This window comes from Arachis ipaensis, chromosome B8 (assembly GCF_059453495.1).
Source record: "Arachis ipaensis isolate K30076 ecotype BB chromosome B8, ASM5945349v1, whole genome shotgun sequence".
NCBI classification, from domain to species: Eukaryota; Viridiplantae; Streptophyta; class Magnoliopsida; order Fabales; family Fabaceae; genus Arachis; species Arachis ipaensis.
In genome coordinates, this window is record NC_142443.1 from 12,049,943 (window position 1) to 12,065,435 (window position 15,493).

General features: G+C 32.0%; 1 protein-coding gene and 1 non-coding gene across 3 annotated transcripts; both read right to left on the minus strand.

Annotated features, from left to right (window-relative positions):
* Window positions 1–837: 837 nt before the first annotated feature.
* Window positions 838–3,271, minus strand: LOC107613706 (tetraspanin-19). Of its 2 annotated transcripts, XM_088496019.1 has the most exons (8): window positions 3,133–3,271; window positions 3,001–3,032; window positions 2,407–2,503; window positions 2,107–2,206; window positions 1,804–1,884; window positions 1,623–1,727; window positions 1,350–1,521; window positions 838–1,266 (listed from the first exon to the last, which is right to left on the minus strand). In XM_088496019.1, the coding sequence occupies exons 4-7, from the start codon at window positions 2,143–2,145 to the stop codon at window positions 1,405–1,407; spliced, it is 342 nt and encodes a 113-aa protein (XP_088352145.1). In that variant the 5' UTR covers window positions 2,146–2,206; window positions 2,407–2,503; window positions 3,001–3,032; window positions 3,133–3,271; the 3' UTR covers window positions 838–1,266; window positions 1,350–1,404. The 2 variants fall into 2 exon arrangements, with proteins under 2 accessions (XP_088352145.1, XP_088352146.1); XM_088496020.1 differs by lacking the exon at window positions 2,407–2,503.
* Window positions 3,094–15,256, minus strand: LOC110265686 (F-box protein CPR1). Its single transcript, XR_015895566.1, has 2 exons — window positions 14,982–15,256; window positions 3,094–3,728 (listed from the first exon to the last, which is right to left on the minus strand). It is a non-coding gene; the product is annotated as an F-box protein CPR1 (transcript).
* Window positions 15,257–15,493: the final 237 nt, after the last annotated feature.

Consider the following 15,493-nt stretch of genomic DNA (forward strand, 5'->3'; position numbering starts at 1 on the left):
ATGTATTCTCTCAGTTAAACGATGCTTAAAGAATTGTGTATCCTTTTGCAGGCGAACAATCTCTCAGTCATGCCCATTTTGCCGAGACAGTCTGAAGAGGGTAAACTCTGGCGATCTCTGGGTTTTCACCGACAGGAGAGACATAGTAGATATGGCAACAGTAACAAGGGAGAATCTTAGAAGGCTTTATATGTACATAGACAAGTTGCCTTTGGTTGTTCCGGACTCCTTTTTTGAGGCCTATGACTCTCACATAAGGTAACGATAAGTGTGACTGCAACAGACAGATTTTAATGTATGATGTTGTCTTCGGGTGGATACTAATTCCCTTCCAGTTGGAGTTCTAGCAACGTAAAAGCCCAAGCTCAACCCGGATTCTGCAAAATCTAGTTTATATATATATATATATATATATTATAAATATCTATATCTATATATCTATAGAGAGTTGCAGTGGTTTGCTTCCCACTTCTACCAGAAATATCCAGTCCTGTGTTGTTTTGGGTTGGTGGTGAAGTTGATATGTTGGTAAATTGTATGTAGCTTAGCTCATTTGTATATCCTGTACAGATCCAAATCCAATTACTTATTAACAAGAGATTTGCACATTCTGTTCCTTTTCATTTTAATTCTGTATGTACCATTTCAGTAACACTTGTTTTTTTATCTTCGACTGAATGTATGTATCTTGACACAATGTCAGGTGGTTTTTCTGTATTGCATTACATTTTATTTGATGTGGATTTATGGTTTTCTTTTTTTCAGTAAAAGAAAAAACACTAGCTAGTTCATCATTTTGCATCTCTTACTAGGGTAAAGAGAAAGCAGAGAGAGAAGTGAGCAATGTAAATTGTGCTTTGTTACAACTTTTAACCATTCAATTCTCTCTTAATTCCAACTATAAGAGCAATTTTTTTTTTTGAAATTACATTACATTTGTGGTTCCAGGTAAGGTATCCCCTCTAACTTCATCGGCTAAAATTAGCCTTACAGAAACAGGATAGATATCTAAGAATTGGACTCCATTGTTGCAAGTCCCTCCTTTGCCAAGACGTCTGTTACCCGGTTTGTATATTAATAAAAGGTACACTTATAACTTTTAACTCGCATAAACAGCATGAAATGCTATAAAATCCCATAGCTCTGCTCCACAGCCTCGTCAAGTTTCTGAGTTTGCTTCAACATTATTATATAGTTATACTAATATCTCTATATCTCCACTTCACACTCTTGGAAAAGTTGCAACTGTATTCTTTATGTATTTGCCTACCAGAGTTTTAAAACGAAAATCATGATCAGGGAAAGAAAAGAAAAATAGTTCCTATCTAAATAATGTTAATAATGGGTACCTTCATCCCAGCATGTGTTGTTATTTAGAGAGTCATCAGGAACAAAAAGTGGTGGCTAAGCATTATGGTTAAGGAGGGAAAGCCTTGACCGAGTATAGTAATCATAATCACTGTCATAGTTAGGATCAGGACCATGAGCTTTTAGAACCAATGCAATTATGGTTGATAATCCCTGCAAGTGAAGACTTAGAACTTAAAACCTTCTAAAGTGCACAAGTGAAATGTCTCTGTACAAGTTAGATGAGCATAATGTTCGAAAAGTTTGTGATACACCTGTGCTGAGATGATCACTAGCATTATCCATTTGCAAACATCAAAATTTGACTCCACAAAATCCTTGAAGTCGCTGAATTTTCCAGTTGGGTCCTCCGGCAAGTCCTGAAAAGTGCATTAGCAGTTGAAAAAAATGGAAAAGAAAAAGAAATATCATTGCCATGATGAGTATTGAGAGTACCTTCTCCCAATCAGAATTGAGGAGAATGTCTGCTGTTACTGCACCCTCCAGCAGAAGAATTATGATCATGCTCACCATATACTAGCTTTGAATTAAGGCCATTAATCTCAAAATTATGGAAAGTGCAGCAAGCCAAATGTTCCACTTAGTTGACCAATAAAAAGTCTTTTTTCTTTAATATTTTCTTTGATAACTTAATTACAAGAATAATAATCACAAAATTGAGAAGTATTATGTGTGATTCGATTTGTTAACTGTTCCATTCTATCGTATACACTTTACATAAGCAATGAAAAAGGATACACATGAAAGACAATAACCATTCATGCTATCTGCTGCCATATGTCATAGACATGTTACCACACACATGAAAACACCAGTGCAAATTAAAGTATAAGCAAACCTGCAACAAAAAGTGAAGCATAGGAGCATAAACCACTACTACAAATCAAAAGCTCTAATTTAGTTAATATATAACATGGTTCTAATCATTAGTACTAATGCCATTATTAATTTATTACTAATGAATAATGATATTGATAACAGAAGGAAGATTTATTTTGAGAATAAAATAAATACATAAAAGGAAGTATAATTGATTACCATGTCTCAGATACAAATTCAAAAGTAGGTGGTACATCTTCTCTTTCTTCTAGCCAAATTTTGATTATCCATAAACCATAAATGATCATTGACATGCCTACCATTCCCATGATAGAATTAAAAAATTTAAAGAATGACCTTAGGGTTCTTGCAATTGAGATCATGTTAGAGAGAGTATAAACAAAAAATCAATGCAGGTATTACTTGCACAATATGATTTAACTGCAAGGTTGCATATAAGCTATCAATATAGGAAATCTGAACAGAATCATTAACAATGGAGTAATTCACAGTAAAAATAGTAAGATTCACAAACTAAGGTTTAAAGTTGTAAAACATATTGTTACATTATCAAAAATACATTAGAAATTAAACATATTGTAATGACTGAATATCATCTATGATTTCATAGATCAATTGAAGATGAATACAAAAGCTAAGTCATAAGGGAGCCTATCTATCTATATACTCACATTAACAGAATTGGTTAACAGATTTTGGACTCTATGGGATACTCCATATAATAATAGAGTATAAGTTAATAACCATGACAAAGTAATATAATTTCTTCAAGGCTAAATCAAACAAGCATACCAGTGACGTTGCTTTCAGTAATTCTCACAAACCTACAAGCAAAAATGTGCAGATTCTTCAAAAAACCTTGGCAGCAAGTAACAACAAAATGCATCATAATAAACAAGGCAATATCAAACTCTCAACATATACCTCCGAAGCTACGCGGCCGCCGAATTTCTCGATGTAGACAACAAACTTCTGCTCCATGTCCAACCACAGCTCCAATAGTATCTCATCATCTTCGTCGGAAATACAAATCGCCCTCGTAGCACGCGGAACATTGAAATCGAATCCAAGGAATTCAGGATAATATATCAAATCAGGTACACACAACAGCTTAGTCCAAGACTGCAATTCTATAATCCTTCAGGATCCAAACATCAGTGAAATGGCTATAGCTTGAGAGAACACATAAACTGTTCTTGAAGACCTCTAATGTCAATTCAAACTCATCACTATTGTTACCTCCGAAATCAGAAAGTGAAATTCGTCGATACGACTCCAATGCCAAATCGAGAGAAACAATGAACCGATTCTTATCCAACCAATTAAGCATGCTGCTCACAAATCTTCCAGGACAACACGCAGTGCTGCTGAGAGGAAAGTGTTGAATCCTTCTCCACGAATCAGATCCCAAAGTATGAATCCTAGAGTCGAACCCCGAGGTAACGACGGAGAAGCGTTGATCTTCCAACGACGGCAAGTTTCTGAACTTTTCGATGGACGGATTTCAGAGAAGGAGATTTCTGAAAAAGGTTAAGAGAGAGAGAGAGGATGGAAAGAGGAGAGAGGAAAATGAAGAATACTGAAACTTTCAGAGGCATGACTGAGAGGGAAGTTAGATGAAAAATAATTTTGATTTTTTATTTTTTTAATATTTTTAACATAGATGAAGAATAATTTTGAATTTTTGTTTTTTTAATATGTTTTTATTTTGTTATTTTAATTATTTGAAACTATAAAATTAGAATTAATTGAATTCAAAAATTTGATTAATTTAAAAGAGTATTTTTATTTAATCAAAAAAAGAAAGGATGTTTAAGACTTTTTATAAAATTAAATAAAAAATATATTTTTATTTTAATTTAATTAAAGGGGTGTATTAATAAAAGTGGTGATATAATATATATTTAAAAAATAAAAAATTAAATGCTGATATAAAAAATAAATTTCACATGGCTTATTATTACTCGTCCGTATTTTAAATATATCGATACGTATGAATTTATCATGGTACCGTAACAATCACCTTAAATTTCATGAGTACAAATGATAATTTATTTTTTAAACTTATTATCAATCTCAATAAAATTTTTTAATCATCTCTTTCGCAGTCATCAAGTCAAACATGAAATTACATTTATAAGATGGAAAAACTTAAGTCTTTTTTATATATATTAATAAAGATTGATTATTCATAAAAGAAATGATCTAACAGACTAGAAATTTGAAATCTTCCATTGGAGATAAGCATATTCTTAACAACTAACACATTTAGTACTCAAAAAGAGTACATAAAAAAATTTTAAATTAAATTATAGATCGAATTAAATTGATTTAAATTAAAAAAAGCCTATAATTAATGAAATAAATAAAAAAGGGAACAAATCGCTTATTTTAAAGAACGAAATAAAATGCTTATTTTTTAATACTAATTGCTCAAACTTATCTCATTATATGTTTATAATTATTTCATTTATATTATAAATAAAATAAATAATATTAAAAAATTTATAAATACTTTTTAAATTACATATATAATAAAATAATTAATTTATTTATAAAAAAATTAGTCTAAAATCTAGAGCATATTCCTTCTCCTTCTCGTGCAAATTTTACAAGGAAAAATATTAATATCAATTAAACACATTTTAATCTCATAAATTTTAATATCAATTTTATGGCATTTTATATTTAGGTCAAACTTTTGCCTAATTTATTTATTTTAACTATTTAAGATTTTTTAATTTTTATATTATAAATTAAAAAATATTTTTTATTTTTAATAATTTTTTAATATTTTAATTAGTTGTACTTTTTTTAATTATTATTTTTTTTCGGAGCTATTACTGTGCTCTCTCCTAACTTTTTTTTTTTTTTTAGTAGCTTAATTGATCATGTCTTTTGACCTTTTTAACTAATGTATTATGAAAATTATACAGATGATCATACAAAAATAGAATAAAAAAATTAAAAAATAGGCTTCTGATACCATTTATGGTATAAGAAAAAGAAAGAGAATCAATAATAAAAAAAAACTCCTGATACCATATTAGTATTTATGATATGAAAAGAGGAAAGGGAATCAATATTAAAAAAAATGAACTTCTAATACCATATTAATATTTATAATATGAAGAGAAGAAAGAAAGTCAGTATTAAAGCTAATAATTATTATTGTTACGTCATATACAAGAGCACCATATATATATATATATATATATATATAGGACTAGTAACAACTATTTGCTCTTTATGAAATATTAGTAATATATGACTAACAGAGTAAGTTAACTGACTTAACTAACTTATATTATTGTTAAATTTATACACCTGAATGATTTAAATTTACTACCAATTATAATAAAATTCTCTAATCATTTCTTCAACAGTTGTCAGGTCGAACATGAAATTACATCTAAACTTTTGACAATGATAAAAGAATCTAAACATTTTTTATATATGAATAAGGATTAGTTATTCAATCTAGAAATATCTCGTTAGAGTTGTTCTAAGTTCCCTTATTTTAAAGAATATTGAGTACAACTCATTAATGATATATTAATATTTTAGGTAGCTGTACGCTTTCTTTTAATTATTATTTTCATTGGCAGTTGGGGCTGGGGCTACTATGCTCCCCCTGTCTTCTTTCATTTCTTGTTTTTCCAATTGATCATATCTTTTAAGCTTTTTAAATAATATATTATAAAAAAATATACATGTGATAGTTAAAAAAATAGAATCAAAGAAGAATCAATAAACGGGCTCCTGATACCATATTAATAATTATGATATAAAGAGAGGATAAAAAATTTTTTATTAATTATTATTTTTATTGGCAGTTGAAGGCTGGGGCTACTATACTCCTCCTACCTTCTTTCTTTTCTTGTTTTTTTAATTGATTATGTCTTTTGAATTTTTTAATCAATATATTATAAAAAATATACATGTGGTAATAAAGAAAATAGAATCAAAGAAGAACCAATAAAAGAGCTCCTGATACTATATTAGTGTTTATGATATGAAGAGAGGATCGAAAAGAAAATCATTATTAAAACTAATTATTATTGTGTCACATACAAGTCAGAGTAACATATATAAAGTTACATAAAATTCTCCAATCATCTCATTATTTGGGCTAACATAAAATTACATATATAAGTTTCAGAGCATGATGGAAGAATCTAAGCTTTTTATAAAGATTAATTATTTAATAAAATTAAATATACACTAAAATCAGTTACTAAAATTATCTATTAGTATAAAATATATGTTAAAATATAAACTAAAATACATATTAAAAATAAGTTAAACAATAATACATATATATATACCAACAAGTTATAACTCAAATGACATAATCTCCTATACTTACTTAGAGGTTGCTGATTCGAATCTCACTTTTAATTTAAAGCCGTTATTATATATATATATATATATATATATTACTCTAGCTTGTATGTGATACAATAATAATTATTATTAGTTTCAATATTAATTTTTTTGGATCCTCTGTTCATATCATAAACACTAATATAATATCAGAAGCCCGTTTATTAATTCTTCTTTGATTTTATTTTTTTTACTAAATGTATATTTTAATGCATAAATAATTTTTTATTAATCATATATGATCTTATGGTTGCATTAAATTTTTATATTAGATATTTTTTAATAAATATCAACTAAAATTGCTATTAAAAAAGAATGAATATTGTTAGAATATTAATTTTTATATTAAAAAAGAGAAATTATAGAATATTCAAAAAATAAATATTAAAATTTTTTAATTAAAATGGTTAGTAAGAATTTAATCATTTATGTTTATATAAAATTTTAATACAAACTTTCAAAAATTAAAAAAAAAGTAATTAAAATATTAATAACATTATAAAGATTTATAAAATAATTTATATAAATAAACATAAAATAGATGATAAAACAGGAGGGAGTTCTTTTATTTTAAAATTTTAAATTTTAATATCACCTACTAAATTTTTCTATTTTAATAGAGATATAGTTCAACTCATTGATGATATATCAATATTTTAGTTAGATGTACGCTTTCTTTTAATTATTATTTTCGTTGGGCAGTTGGAAGTTGAGACTACTATGCTCTTCCTTAGTTTCTTTCTTTTCTTATTTTTTTCAGCAGCTTAATAGATCATGTATTTTGAACATTTTAATCAAAATATTATGAAAATTATCACAGCATTACAGGTTAATTATTATTGATTATTGGCATAATAATTACTTCCAATGCTACATATAATATAGTATTAGTGAATGCAGGAGCGAAGCTAGATAATATTTATCAGGGGCCAATATTCTTTTTAGTTTTTTATTTTAATAAAAAAAGTTAAAAGTAACTCTATATATAATTTTAATTAAAAATAACAACTAAAACTTAAAATTTACTTTTTATAAGATAACTGAACATATTGTATATTAAAATAATTAAACACAAATATCTCAAAACTAATTTCAAATATTGTAAATATAAGTTGTTACATACTTGTTTTTAGAATCTTCAATTACTATTCAATTCTTCTTTAGACGTTTTCTGCAAAATTATTAAAAAAATGTATTATGCTTCAACCTTCATGTAAATAATTTAAATCACAACCATAATTTATGCAATAAAAACATTAGTAACAATATTATTAGAACTAAAATAAATTAAAATTTACAACTTACATAGACAATTGAGCTCGACATTTTTTTTTTATTCAAAGTCATCTATTATTGAATCTGTACTGAAAGTAGCTGCAATTTCTTTCTCAATGTAAATGACTAAATTATCTGCAAGAAATTCGTCTGCTATTTTACTCCGAAGTCTTGTTTTAACAATTTTCATTGCCGAGAAAGCTCTTTCTGTTGTTGCTGTAGATACTGGAAGAGTCAAGACATTGCGAATCAGTCTATCAACCAAATGATAAGTTCTTGATTTTCCTGTTTCCTTCAATCTTTGACATAATTCAGAAAGTGTCCCAACATCTTTTAGATGATTCGGTATATCAAATGCATAATGTTGCAATTGAGCATTCAAGAGAATCATTTCATGATCAGAAAAATCTGAAGGATAAAACTTTTCATCTAACTTGCATATATTCTGAATATTAAACAACTTAAAATTGATTTTAGGGTCCAAAGCAGTACTTAAAGTCAAAAGCTCCATGGTTTCCTCATTGAATCTACTATTTAACTCTTGAATTTTGGGAGATCAATCTATGTCACCTTTCTTGTAACAGTAGGTCGAGACTTCGCCTCCTCAAATAACTTCAAGACATTTTTAAACTTTTCTTCCATTTGGAACATGCTTTCCTTAAAAGCATTTAGTTCTTCCAACACATAAGTGATAGATATTAGTGGCTTAGAAAAAAGGGTTGAATTTAGGCCTCTTTTAACTTTGTTTGAGTAATCTTAGAGATGAATACTTTTGAATTCTATTGAGTTGCTTCATATGAAAAATAGGAGATAATTTTATTTTGTCTCTCATTGAAGGAAGAGCCAGAGCAAAAGTAAGTGCAATGCAGGTAGTTGTGACGTTAAGTTGGATAGAATGAATAGGAGATTATTTTGTTTTGTCTCTTAAAGTGAAAAACTAGAAATAGAGAAGAGAAAGAGAAGTGACACAGCCATATATCCTGGTTCAATTATTCAATGCAATGTAGTCTACATCCAGTCTCCATCACAACCATGACAGAATTTCACTATCTTTGAACAAGATTACATTCATCAATTTTCCTAGAATTTTACCCAATCCTATCTGAGACAAACCCAGCTCCTACCCAAGCCATATTTGACTAGAAACTCACCCTAGTTTTCAACTGTAAAGTGCTCACCCAACTTGTAAAAAAATTTTCTCAGGATCATGAAAACAAAATAAAAAATCGTACAAAGAATTTCTGAAATAAACATAGGCTTTTTCCAAGTCTAACTCTCTCTGTCTTTTTCCACTAATTACTTTTTCTTACATTCCTTACTGTAATGTCTTTTACCATTGAAACAAAGAAAGATTAAATTGAGAAAACATAATATTCAATTGAGAACCATGAAGGAGAAGAATGAATAGCTCTATAACTACAATAACAACAACAAAGCCTTATCCCACTAAGTGGGGTCGGCTACATGAATCAAATGATGCCATTGTGCTCTGTCATGTGTCATGTCTACAGAGAGACCATTTACATGTAGATATCGTTTGACCACTTCATGGATGGTCTTCTTAGGTCTTCCTCTGCCTTTCGCCCCTTGTCCATCTTCCATCTCATCCACCCTCCTGACTGGATGTTCTATCGGTCTTCTTCTCACATGTCCAAACCACCTAAGACGCGATTCAACCATCTTTTTCACAATGGGTGCTACTCCAACTCTCTCCCTTATATCTTCATTCTTTATTTGATCCAATCGCGTATGATTGCTCATCCATCTCAACATCTTCATCTCTGCTGTAAACTCCGCTAAAATCGGTAAATTATTAGCTAATAAATTGAATTTTTAATAGGAAAGCTAAAAATACAAAACTAATATCAAAATAGGATAGAGTTCGTCGAAACGAGAATTTTGATACCAATTTCAAAAATTTGGCCCAGGACCGGAAAGGCCGAACCGGTTGAACCGAGATCCAAACCGAGCCCGTTGGTCCAACCGGACCCATAACATAAATGAAGCAGTAGCTTCATCTTTTCCATTTCACAAAAGCAATGAAACACACAGCAAGGGGGGAGGAGAAGAAACCTAACCCTCACCTTTCCTTCTCACCATCGTAACTCCTCTGTCCGGGCTCTGATCGCCGCACTGTTCGCGACCACGCGCTCAGCGCGTCGAGCTCTACCTTTCTATCCGAACAATTTCACTGGCAAGCTTTCTATTAAGTTCAAAATTTCTATCCCTCTTTCTTGGGTAAACTTGAAAACCTATGGTGAATCTTGTCCAATTTCTATGTTCTAGGTTCAAGTTAGCTTCCGGAACTTGTGGGCTCAAGCTATTGAGCATATGAGTATGGTAAGAACACCCTAACCCTAGCTCAATCTTGTAATTGTGATAGAAAACTGATTTGGAACATATATATATGTACTAGGTGTAGGTTAAGTGGGTGTTTATGCATTGGAATTGATTTGGGATTACTTGGAGATTTGTTGGTGACCAAGGCTTACTTTGGGGCTGTTTGATTGAGCTTGGAGGGGCTGTAATTTTGTGTTGAGAGGCTGCCTTGGGTGAATTAAGTGATCGGCCAAGGTATGGTTTAAGTTTCGCACGTTTAATATTTACGGTGTTGTGAAAACTTAGGTTAGAGGAACCATATGATAAGTTGAATTGTTGGTTGTATTTAATGATTAGCCTTGTAATGTTGTTGGAATATATTTTTTGGTGGATATATATTGGAATTATGAGGTTTGGAAGTTATTAATGATGTGCTCTTATATTTATTTATGATGGATTAGGATTGGTGTTTGTTAATAAGGATGTAGAGTTGTGTTGTGGTGGTATTGCATATGCTGTAACTAATTATGTAATGATCGGAATTACATGAGACCAAGTTTGGGCTAAACTTGGGAATATAAAGAACTAAACTGAAAAATTTGGGATCTTTTTGTTAAATATACAATTTATGGAAAATTTTTAAAGTTAGGTTGTTAAATCTGTCCTGCAGCAGAAAAGGTCAAACAGGGCAGCAACTTGTTTGTCTTGCTGCGACTTCTACGAGTTGAGTTTTGGAGCGAAACCAATTTTGTTATAAAATTTGATTAATTTTATTTATTACTATAAAACTTCAAAATTTTAAGAGTTGAGGATTGGGAGTTGTGAATTTTTGAATATTGGTAGTCAAAGCTAAAAAGAAACAGATTTCAGCAAGCTATGCATCAACTTCCAATACTTGTAACTCTTAGAATTGAATAGCGATTGAGTTGCAACTAAGATACACTTGTTTTTGGATAATCTAGGAGTTCCAAAACCAAAATTTAGCTTAATTGGAGTTTTGTAATAAAAGTTATTAAAATTGAAAGGTACTAAGCTTGTTGGTTTCTAAAACAGATTTTGACTTATTTTTACTTAACTTTCAGGTAATGTAACTTCTTCATTAAAAATGGTGTTAACTCAGAACTAATTGAGAAAGAAACCTGGATAAGTAAAGTTTAACTACATTAATTTTTAAAGTCATTGGATTTAACTTGGATTTTATATTGAATTTTGAATATCACATGCTGCTGCTGTTTTTCTGGTTTTATGCACTGCAGAGAAGTCACGGTTTTTCCTTTATTCCTGAGACTAGAGAAATCAAAAAATTATGATCTTTGATTTGTTAGAAATCTTATTTCAAGATGAACGCCTGGACATAAAGTTTGCGTAATTCCGAGTTCATTTGTTATATTAAAAACAGAAAAGAAAATAGAATGTCGAGGATGTCTTAGTGATAGTCATGAGTTCGAGAAGTTAAAGTTTAATCTTCGTGTGATGTGATTGATTTAATGTTAGAGTTGGGTTGATGTTAAGATTATTCGATATTAAAGAGGTTGAGAAGAGTTTGATAAATGGTTTGGTCGGGACCCGGAAAGGGTAAACGTGATGAATTATAAGAGAATGATGTGAAAGCTAAATGAATACATGTTGTTATGGCTATAAAGAACGAATGTAAGGAAATGATGATGATAAATGATGAGATTTGGGAATGACTGTGTGTGGTCGAAATGGTCGATATGGCAAGTAGAGGACGGAAGTTCCCTCTCTTGTCATGATGCAGATGTGGGGAAGGTGGAAAGGCACTCTCCTTCGTATTGTTTCCCCCACATTCTTCTCTGGTTGCAACGTGGAAAGGCACACTCCTTCAATGTGGAAAGGCACTCTCCTTCGTTTATGATCCTCCTGGAGATGCGCAACCTAGAGACCAATGTCTGGGTTAGCTACCAGATGTGTCGGGTTCTGGCAAAATAACCGACACGTGAGCTCATGACCAGTAGGATAGACATTCATCATATGCATATGTGTGCTTTGTTTGATATGCCTTAATTGGGAATTCCTAATTGATATATATCACCTGCTACTTGTATATTTGCTACTTGTATTATCTGTTCATTACTTGTGCTTGAACTTGTTTGGTTGTTTGCTCCTGTTGCATTATGGATGATGGAGGGATGGAGAAAATGGAGAAATGGTTTGGTGATAGGTGTGGATTGAAATTCAGTAAGTTAGGTAGATTTAGAATACCTACCCCTGTTTATGGTTTTTGTTTAGTAATTAAGTTGGATAATTGTATAACGGAGTTCTAGGATTGCCTATGGCATTCTCAGGACCCTATTTATTATACGCATGGCACTTTTACCATACTGAGAACCTCCGGTTCTCATTCCATATTATATTGTTGTTTTTCATATGCACGTCGAGAGGCTCCTCGCTAGGCTTCTGGATCTTGGAAAGCGAAGTAGTCCTTGGGTGTATTTTGGCTTCTGGCTGTATATATGTATATATATGTTTAGCTTACTCTCCAAGTAACTTATGTATGCTGCTCCTCTTAGAGGTTGAGGGAGAGTTAGAAGTTTATTTTGGTACTTTGGGATATTTTGAGAACACTTATGTATGTTTATATGTATATATATACCCTCTAGCCATCCTAAGCTTCGCAGGATGAGTCAGGGCTAGTTATGCTGCTTCCTTGGTTGTCCTTTATTTTTTTGCTTATCTTTATCTTGTTCCTATTAAGTTTCTTAGCACGCAAGTAATCCTTTCCTGAGCGTTGTGCTTTTTATTTTGCGATTTTATTTTACCCGTTTTTTTAAAGCTCCCAGTTAAATATCTTTTTCTTTATTATTATTATTATTATTATTATTATTATTATTATATATATTACTATTCTTAGAGGTCGTAATACCTTACTATCTCAGTCTTATGACTTAAGCATAAGATTAAGTATGGTAGGGTGTTACATCTGCCACACTCAGCTTATGTTCGTGCTCCCCTTTAGCCGCCCAACACTCCGTACCATAAAGCATAGCCGGTCTTATAGCGGTGCGATAGAATTTACCTTTAAGTTTTAAAGGCACTTTTTTGTCGCATATAAAACCAGATGCACTCCGCCATTTTGACCACCCTGCTTGGATCTTATGATTTACATCATGTTCAATCTCTCCATTATCCTGTATGATGCACCCAAGATACCTAAAACTTTTAACTTTTCGTAGGGCGTTTTCTCCAATATTCATCTCTATATTAGGGTTTTCCCTTCTCGGACTGAACTTACATTCCATATATTCCGTCTTGCTACGGCTTATGCGCAGACCATACACTTCTAAAGCTTCTCTCCATAACTCCAACTTTTTATTTAGGTCTTCCCTTGACTCTCCCATAAGGACGATATTATCGGCAAAAAGTATGCACCATGGCACAGGCTCTTGGATGTGCTCTGTAAGTACTTCCAAGACTAATGTGAATAAGTATGGACTTAAGGATGATCCCTGGTGTAATCCTATACCAATAGGAAATTCCTCTGTCACACCACTTTGAGTCTTCACACTAGTTGTGGCCCCATCATACATATCTTTAATTGCACGAATATATGCGATCCTTACTCCAAACTTTGTGCTCTCACTCCTTACTCCAATCCTTGGTCGTTTACCCCTTTAATAGAAGAGTAAAACTTCCAAAAATTGAAACTTTGCTTCAGCACATTTGACTTCTTCTCTCCAAAAATTAGCAGCAACAACGCCATCACAGAAGAGAGATAGAGTAGAAGCAGTGATTGAACCATACATGCATCCATACCTTCTATCTTCTCTTTCATCCTTTTTCCAAATTTCTTCTTGAATCCGAGCCCTTTATTTATGCTTTGCCTCCAAGTTACTTTCTTGTCCGTTGATTCTTTGTAAAGCTCCATAATCTTCAAATCCTTGAGCTTTCCGATTCGGTGTATGTAGAGAGGAAGTTTTCTTCCACAAGCTTCAATGAAGCATAAATTTAAAAATACTTTTTGTGATTAGTCCTTCGAATGTAATCTTTGCCTTTAGCCCTAACTTTTTTGATTTCCTTTTTTTATTGAATTGGTAACCCACTTTTTGTACTTTGATTTAACCCTAATTAGAGCTTCTCCTTTTTTCTTATTTTTTTTTCTGTGATTTCATGTGGGTGATGAAAAAGAGAGAAGAAAGAGAAGAAAGAATTTGGTTCGATGGCTTTGTGGTTTAGTTCAAATGAAAATATGGTTCTATTATTTAGTTTGCAACCAACTAGAGTGAGTAAGTGTGTGGACTTGGATCACTTATTTGGGTTGTTTACTTGTTCTTGGGCCAAATTCTTTCTTTCCTTTTTTCTGGTAGATTAGCCATTCTTTCTTTGGATCAAATATAATGATATGAGTGCTTGAACCAATGTTGGGCTTTGATTGCTTGTTATTCACCCAGAAACTAGTTGTTGGGCCAATTTACTTTATATTAATTTTCTACATATTTAAACAAACTAATCACCATGGTTCTGAAAATTGAACCGGACCGGATGGTTCAACCAGAATAATCAGAAACCGATCACCTAGCGAGTCCGGGTAAGGCCAGAAACCGCTTAGCAAAAAACCTGTGAAAAAAATCGGTCGAACCGATAGTTAACTGGTGAACCGACAGAACCGTCCGGTTTTTTAGCGAGTTTTTGGTTTGAAAGTACTACCCCTAAACTGCGTCATTTTGTCTCTTTAAAAAAAAAAAGAAAGAAAGGCTAAACTAGTAAACTAAACGAAGCTGCTGAACCCTAAATTAATCACTCCCTCTCTACCTATTTTTCTTCCCTCTTCTCACCCCACTCTTACCGCTCCTCTCTCTCCGTGCTCTCCGTCCGGCGATCCACCATCCGGCAAGCTGACCACCATTCTTACCTTCCCTCTTCTCTTCTCGCCTCTCCTCTTCCCTTTGAACGCTTCTGCCCCCCAGCTCTCGTCACTGCCACAGAGAGAAGCTGAATCTCTCTTCCCTGCATCGTTCCGCCGCTCGCGCCACTCTCTGTGCCGCCGCGAGCTCAGCCGGCCACCACCAACTCTGGGCGGCACTACTTCTGCTCTTCTTCCCCTTTCCATTTCCTAGTCTGTCTCTGCTACATTCCAGGTCCCCTGCCTCATCCCTGCTTCTTGTTCTGTTTCTTTACTTTCTTTTATTAATTCTGTTGTTAATTTTAGTTAGATTGCTGATTAATTCTGTTTGTTAGATAGATAGATATATATGCTGTTAGGTAGTGGTTAGAGGATTCTAGGCCTGATAATTGCTCTGTTCTTGATTATCCAATATGGCTTAACACTGCTTGTTTGCTGAAAGAT

Bases quoted from the DNA above. Each gene is read 5' to 3' on its own strand.
- LOC107613706 (XM_088496020.1), bottom strand. From the start codon at position 2,145: ATGGCAGCAGATAGCATGAATGGTTATTGTCTTTCATGT. The intron at 1,885-2,106 runs GTATCCTTTTTC...ATTCAAAGCTAG, and splicing joins ATGGTTATTGTCTTTCATGT to TATATGGTGAGCATGATCAT. The intron at 1,522-1,622 runs GTGTATCACAAA...CTTCACTTGCAG, and splicing joins TAGTGATCATCTCAGCACAG to GGATTATCAACCATAATTGC.